We start from the raw sequence: 8,111 nt of genomic DNA, 5'->3' as shown, positions 1-8,111 counted from the left end.
TGACCCCAGAGAGGCACTCAGAGCAGGAGCACCCCCTGGCTGGCTCGCCACAGAAGGACTAACTTTATTTATGCAACTGACCCCAAATGAACACACGATTTGTAATTTCGACATGGATAGTAATCAAAAAGGCCCCACTTTTGCTTCACGAAATAACCCACATTAACGACAGAATTACACCTAAGTTAGTCAGTGTTTAAAAACAAAAAACCCTGGAAAATGAGTTTTTAATATCTATCTATCTATCTCCATTGATTTCAATGAGGCTTATTTGGATCAGGACCCCCCCAAAATTAAAGCAAAATGGATAATTTTCTCTCCAAAAAAAAAAAAAGAGGTCTCAGAGTTTCATTGAGATGCATGCTAAAATGGCAGTGGAAGAGATCCCATACCTCAGTGTGATTAACAGTGACAGAACTGATAAAATGGCTATATAAGTTCCATTAATCTTGCCTTAGCCTAATGGGATTCAGGGGCAAGTTACAGTATTAAAGAAAGTGTCTCATATGATTTTACTGATGATTAACTACTGAAAGCATCATTCCATACTTATAATAGTTTCAGAGATGTATCAGCCCCATATAATGTGTGGAGCACAGAAATGGTGTCATTAGTTGAGTTTAAGCCAAGTGCAAGCATCTCGTATAATTATAGAAACATCACAATGGAAGTTTTCTTATATTGAGGTAGGTTACTTTTTACTCTCAATATAAATATACAGATTAAATATGTTTTAATGTATTTAATAAGTAGGAATGAAAGTTGCTATGGAAACCTCACGGTGTAATCACAGAGCAAACCTAAAGAAATACAATGTCCTTTACCTACCAGTCTATAGAGTTCTGTAATGCTGATCTCTTCAGGATCCACCATAGCATATTCTTTTCTTGGAACCAAATCTAAACCCAATTGTCTGTAAAGAGAATTTGGAAATCATGGAGAGACATTCTATGGCAGAGGGAAGATTTATGCTTAATGACACTTATACTTTTCATTTTATTGGATTATGCATATTTTAAACTCATTGTTACCTGCATTACTTTTTGTTAGATTTTTCTGATGGAAACAGTGTATCTATTGATGTGTGCCATAATGGGTATCCTGCTCGGATTTCAATTAACCAGTAATACTTTTTCTTAAACAACCATTTTGTTCAGGTATGTATCTGATTAAATACAAGTTCGCGGATGACTTTTCCCTCCCTTTCACTGTGTGAAATTTTCATTGGGCTATGTTCCATCACAGCTTTTAGTCTTGCATAAAACAGTTCTGTTTTATGTATCATGCCTCCAGCCTGACTTGTGGAGATAGCAGACTGTGAAGCGATGAGTCGTGTCAACTTGGATGACAACCCAAAGAGATAGTAAAAAGAAAAACCAGCAGATATAAAAGCATCAGCTTCACTTTGTGCAGACCCAATATTATAGATCTATGCTTGACTCCATGGCTTTTAATTAAATAATGAAGTGTATCTGTGTCAACAGGATTAAAAATGCAGCAAACAAGAAAAGCCATACCATATCTTCGGCACAGAACCAAGTAGTTAAGACTAAGGACATGTCCACAGTGTACACTTACTATGTTCACCAGTGGTACCCTCAAATATGCCGTGCAGCTCTACTTGGTCTAACTTCTAAACCAAAATCAGTGTAGCCACATTTGTGCTTTTGTGGGATTATTAGCACTGCTGAATGACAAAGCTAATTAGTCTACCTGCTGCACTGTGCAAACCTATCTATGCCACCTCCAGTTTACGAAGTGGCAGGCCAGAACACCAAAGGCACCCCTGCTGGGCGTGGTAGGATTGAGGGGTAAATGTGCCCTGAATATATACATGAACAGGGACAAATCCAGAAAGGATGAAGTGGTGCAGTCACACTCCCCTCCCACCATTTCTGTCCATGGAGCAGAAGCAGCAACCATGGACTTTAAGTCCTGGAGAATGTAAGAATTCCCCTTCCCTTCCCCTCCATGCTCAGAGCCATGCACCACTCCCCGCTCCTTCCTGCTCCCCTCACCTGCCACTGCCAGGGTCTCCACTGTCCCAGGAGCAAGGGGAGCTTCAGATTCACTCCAGTCAGGCTGTGCGGGAGCTGAATTCAACCCAGGACAGTGATGGTGAGAAGTGAGCAGGTTTCCCCCAACCCATGGCAGGAAACACTAGAGAGAGCAGGAAGGGAAAGGGACCCTGCCCACCCACCACCATCATCATTGCTGTCCCAGCCTGAGCCCAGTCCCCAGGCAGCCAGGCCGGAGTGGATCTGAAGTTCCTCTTTCCCCCAGACAGCAGAGATAATGGCAGCACCACGTGTCGGAAAAGGGAAGTGGAGTGAAGGGGATGTGCCTCTGATCGTGGAGGGGAAAGGGCAGGGAGAATTTTGATTTTCCTTGGGATTTAAAGTCCCTGGCTGCTGCTCATGTGGCACAGTCTGTCCACCCCAACTGGGGGAGCTGGAGGAGGAGACTACAAGTGGTGGGTGCAACCACTCCTGCAACACCAGTCACTGCTCCTACACCACCCCTTTGTAAAATCCTGGATCCATATATGCATATGAAGCAGATTTGTTGCATATTTTAATGGAGGTGGGCAATCTGACAACTTAGACCAGGGGTGGGCAAAATGCCAGATCCAGCTGGCAAACAGACTCCATTTCCAGGGATGGAATACTTTGGACATACAACTCCCATTGACCTGTGTCATTGCAACCAGATTCCATGGAGACCCCAGTAGTAGCAGTGCCATGACCATGTGGGGGCCAGGGTTTCCATGGAAACTGGCTCCAGAAGTGTTGGCAGGGTGTGCAGCTGGGTGGGGAGCTGCTCTGGGGCTGGGATCTTGCAGGGGTGACTGCATGGTCCGGAGCCAAGGCAGAGCTGCGATCCACTGTCTGTACGCCCCTGCTCAGGGCATGTAGGCAGCAGACTGCAGCTCTGCTCCAGCTCCAAACCATGTTGTCACTGCTGCAATATCCCAGCCCCAAGGCAGCTCCCTGCCCAACTGTGTGCCTTGCCAGCACTGCTGGGGCTGGTCTTCATGGAAACCTTGGCCCCACACTGTTACAGCCCTGCCACTGCTGGGGTCCCCGTGGAAACTGGCTGCAGTGACATGGGAAGGGGCTGCTGGGAAACAGAATCCACTGTGGGCCCAATCCAGCCTATGGACCTGACTCTGCCCACCCCTGACTTAGACACTAACTAAAGCAGCTGGTCTCTAAGGCACCACCATGCCCAGCCTTCTTCCTGACGTCAGACTATATATATTGCATAGAATCGATACCTAATAAATGCTGTAGGTGAGGAATGGTTTGCTTTTATGCATGTCAAGATCATCTATGCTATAAAAAAAAATACAGTGACCTAAAAGGCATTCCAATCATATACTTCAAAGTACAAGTTTATCTGTTGGAATTTTCCTGCTGACTTTTGCAACTACACATGTGCAGAGACATAGAGTGCCTATGTATGTTATGAAGAAACAAATCTTCATAAAGAGACACAGACCACTGCCAGAAACAGAATACCATACCAGATGACTTCTATTCTATTCTAGTAGGGAAGCCACTTCCTTCCTCAAAATCATTAGGCTGAGACTCAGGAAGGGAAAGTGGATATGGTAGAATAAGAAAAGGTAAAAGAAAAAGTATCAGGAAATTATATTAAATGGAAGAAGTCTGATAAATGAATACTAATAATGTATGGTTTGGCAAAGTACTGAACACTCTCTATTTGTGCAGTTTTCAATGGGAGATGAAGGCGCTTGTCACTATTCCGTGCCTTATATAATTAAGTCCCTTATGAACAAAAATGATCCTGGTCTTATTTTTTCCTCTTTCTTTAATTATAGAAAACTTAAGTAAAAAGAACCTTTTTTCATACGGGCAAGCCACTAAATGTCTTCCCTCTACCTGTGGCTTCTATTTTTGTAATTCACCAGCCTTGTCTATCAAAAACAGAAGTGATATTTAGATACCAATGATAAAACTGTAAACAGTGCCATATCCTCTTTCAATTTAGTAATAAAGCTAAATAACTCCAGGTATTTCTAGTAAGCCCAGTTTCATGGTTTCTAAGGCTCCTATGGCTAATCAAACTATTTACTGATGCAAAGAGAAAATAGAAAAAAAAAAAAAAGATGTGCCCACAATACAGAAGATTGCACTTTCAATCCAGATTCATTTTTCCTTTTTTCTTTATTTTTAACACTTTCCATTTCTGTTAATTTACCATTGTTACTGTAGGTCTCCCTCATATTTCAATATTTCTTGCTTTGAAAGTTTTCATCTGCACACTTCATCTTTTTTCAAATTCTCCTAACTGAAAACCTGGCCTAAAGCCCACTGAAGCCAAAGGAAAGACTCCTGTTAAACAGACCATACACATTCCTTTTGGTCTACAACCACCAGAATGACAAGAGAGGCATCTGATGACCATTTATACTGACAAATAATAATGAACTTGGAAAGTAGCAGCCTGCTTTTCAGAGGTATAGAATAATTTCAACAGAAGGTCACCAGGGCTCAGTACTTTGGAAAACATCTGAAAAATTCTAGCAATTAAGACAGCTACATAAGGCAAATTATGTATGGAAGGTGAGCTGCAGTTTAATTTTAATGCAGTCCAAACCTCTACTCCCCAACCTCAACTTTTCAAAATCATGAAGCAAAGCTAGAGGCAGAAAGTAATGTATGTATATAGATAACACTGCTGTAAGATTTCACTTCAATTTCTAGTATCTAAACAATTCAGCTGCCAAACAGGGACCAAGCCAGACCATAACGGCTGGCACTTCTTTAAGAAAGACTCACAAGAGTTTTATGCCCCATTGCCAGCTACAAGAACAGAGCGTCAAGTACGTCTTGATTTTGAATGCAAGTGCCAATGTGCTTTTAATCTGCGCTGGTGTTTTCAAAAGTAATATTGAGCTGAGAGTAGACTATTGTGCTTATTTTTCCTATGTGCAGCGTGTCTGGAATAGAGATGAGTGTTGGCCTTTCAAACTGTGCAAGACAGTGTCAAGATCAGCATGAGCTGTATTTGGTGAATTTAGAATCACTTTCAACATCCAAACATTATGCTGTTAATTTCTGATTTCTAGCATTTGTGGGGATGTTATGCCCTAAGTAACACTAAAGTTAAAGTCTGATATGGTATGACTTTAGCATAATACAAAGACAAGACTACTTGTTTGTTATGAAAAAGGTAACAAGGTAATAAATTACATAACTCTCCTCAATAAATATTTAGGTTGATGCAAAAGACAGTTTTATTGGAACTCTCTAGGTAAAGACTCACAAGTGATCAGACTAATAACCTCAGATCAGGACCTCAGGTATTTTACATCAGTGAAGTTCTAGTGAAGTCAATGCAGCAAGTAACAATTGGGAATCGTGTGTTTTCATAAAAAATAAGACACAACATGCATGTCTGTTATAAATCAGAGCAATTTGATGCTCTGTAATATGGGCCACAGTGGAATAATTATGTTTATTAAAAAAATAAAATCAAAGCAAACCTGAAAGTTATTTATTTGTGAAAGTATAAAATATGCTGGGGAGGAAAAAAAGTAATTGTAGAAGAGGAACAGATTTCAGGAGAAGCTGACATTAGATTCAGAGCATCTGCGACATACCAGTTTCTTATTTTATCATATTACCATGAACATAAAATGGTAAGCACTGAGGGACATCATTATGCTTGCTTCTAAAACTGTTACTTACTCATTGCCCCAATCCAAGCGAGCAGTGATATGCCGTTTGACATCCTTCATCCGGTCATGGGTCAGATGGCCAACAAGCACTTGTCTTCGCAGGTCTAGGATTTCATTCATTATGTGCCACAGACGGTGAAAGAGATCCCCTTCATTTCTCTGTTGAATACACAAAGAGTTAAGTATACCCTACTGGAACAAGACAACAATGCCAAGGGGACCACATTTTGGGGTGGGGGTGCAGAAAGCTCTTCTGATGTCTTCTTTTATGATTTCTCTCATCTACTTCACTCCCTTGTTGCTCCACCATACTATGCTTCTTTCTCCAAAGCTATTTGAGGTGGTGAAAACAAAGCCCTTCAGAAACAACTTAGACACCACACAGCACTGTTTATAAAGGCTAGATGAGGTAATGGTGACCTCATCTGCAAGACACTGCCTGCCATTGTCTTTGCTATCTTTTCCATGACAAAACTAGTTTGATCCAGTAATCCAGGAACCTCAGGTGTTGATACCCAACACACTTATTACGAAGTAAATTAACTGTAGTAAAAGTGGCACAGACACACAATGTATAGGCTTACACTGGTGCAACTTAATCCAGTCTGGGTAAAGTTGCCCCTTAGAAAGTGAAAAGTAATTACATTCATCCAAGTCAATTTCATTCCAGCATGGTCTTTTGCTCAATCCTATTCCTACAACCACACAGTGCCTGATAGTGGCAAGGCCCTACAGAGACACCGACTGAGAGCAGCCAGTCTGAGAGAAGAGAGCCCTGTGCCTGCTCCTTACTATAGTTTACCCTGGATTTTACTCTACTCTGTAGTAATTGTGTCATGGGCCTGTGCCCATGACTCCAGGCTGACTGGTACCACCTATTACGTCTGCCTGACACCTGGCATTATTATACCTAGCTTTCAGTTGCTTGCATCTTTGCCAAACTTCAATGTTTCATACTGAACTTTTCCATATTTAGTGCCTGCCTCAGGGTGATTTTTTAAGTACAACCACAGAGTTTGCTGTTCCTGAGAAAAAGGGTTGGGAAGAATATATCATTTTTGAAGTTTAAAAACTCCTTTTATTTCTTTAGAAAATAAATCTAGTTCATGCATTTATTTTCTTTTTTTTACCTGGAAAGCCTAAACAACTATATGATTTGGAGCAGGAACACAACATCGGAGAGGGGGTAATCCCTCATGTCAGGGATTTAACTCTTCTTGTTCCAGTGAAAATCTATCCACTTTCAGCCAAGATTTGAGCTTCTGAAAAGCTACAGTCCATACATGATCAGAAAGAAACTGTCTGAACTTAACAATGAGAATCCCCAAAGATTTTATGCACACTGAGCATGCTTCAGCTCTTCATAGATCCTTGGGCTGATCAAACTGAGCTAGATGATTCCCACAAAGTAACTGAGCATGCTCCAGCCTGGGCCAACAGAGATAAAGCTTGACCTTTCTTGTAATGGCTGCCTTCAGCTACTTCAGACTGGTATGAGACTGAGAGCAACAGAACTGACAACGAAGGCAACTCTCTTTTTTTGCTCTTTCAGTGGCCACCTATTAGCCAGAAAATGTGAAGGATGAATGTGTGTAATCCAAAAGCAAAGGAGGCAAGAACAAGACCTAAGGAGAAAGGGTACAGGATACTGAAATCAGATGGGGATACAAAATAACTAGGCAAATAGACTGAGACTGGAATCAGAAACCTGAATACTGGAGAGCTGCTTTGTCTATGAGGCTAATAAGGCTGTGAGATAAGAAGGCTGAAAATGGGGGGGAGCACATGCACATGCACACACATGCTCATGTGTTAAAGGAACATGACTGAGTTTGTAAAGTCAAGCACTCAATTTTTAGAAAATGCCAAAAATCAAGTTTGCCTATGGAATCCTAATTCAGCCTCCTTGTGTATAAACATTATAATAGTCTTTGATTAACATACCACATATACTTGCACACCACAAATACCTTCCCCCAAAAAAGTTAGCCTTCCAAAATTAGGGTGCATCTTAAGTGGGGAAGTTGATTTCTATGCTGTAATGGACCCATGGGAACATTGTAACAGCTGCCACAGCCTGTGCTTCTCTTCCTTCTCTCCCAGCCAGCAAGCAGTAGGGGCAGAGTCCATTCTTCAGGGTCAGGGCTAACGTTCTAAACCTCTCACAGCCGCTGCTGCTACTCAGTCAAAAGCTACTGCCAGCTTGATGGTGGTAGCAGCCATAAGAGGGTTAAAACTCTAGCTTTTGCCAGAGCAGGAAAGGGAAGGCAAGTGAGATGAGGGAAGGCAAAGCGTAAGGTCTGCCCCTGCTCCGCGTGGTCAGCATTTGGCTGTGACTCTGGAAAAAAAAATTCTCTTCATTCTGCCTTCCCAACACAAGGTGACTATCATATTTGGAGGCATG

The 8,111-nt window shown here is 41.7% G+C and overlaps 1 protein-coding gene across 2 annotated transcripts in view; it reads right to left on the bottom strand.

The window, feature by feature from the left end:
* DOCK4 (dedicator of cytokinesis 4) overlaps positions 1–8,111 on the bottom strand; it is a 483,151-nt gene that overhangs the window by 278,518 nt on the left and 196,522 nt on the right. For both annotated transcript variants that reach the window (XM_019514562.1, XM_019514563.1), the window contains exons 6-7: positions 5,718–5,866; positions 829–913 (exon numbers count right to left, since the gene is read on the bottom strand). In XM_019514562.1, the coding sequence (XP_019370107.1) occupies positions 829–913; positions 5,718–5,866 (234 nt within the window). The remainder of the gene's footprint in view (positions 1–828; positions 914–5,717; positions 5,867–8,111) is intronic.

Source organism: Gavialis gangeticus, unplaced genomic scaffold (assembly GCF_001723915.1).
Source record: "Gavialis gangeticus isolate Ggan-Ray unplaced genomic scaffold, GavGan_comp1, whole genome shotgun sequence".
NCBI lineage: Eukaryota > Metazoa > Chordata > Crocodylia > Gavialidae > Gavialis > Gavialis gangeticus.
Note: the sequence above shows the minus strand (reverse complement) of the source record. Positions and strands in the feature narration are given on the sequence as shown.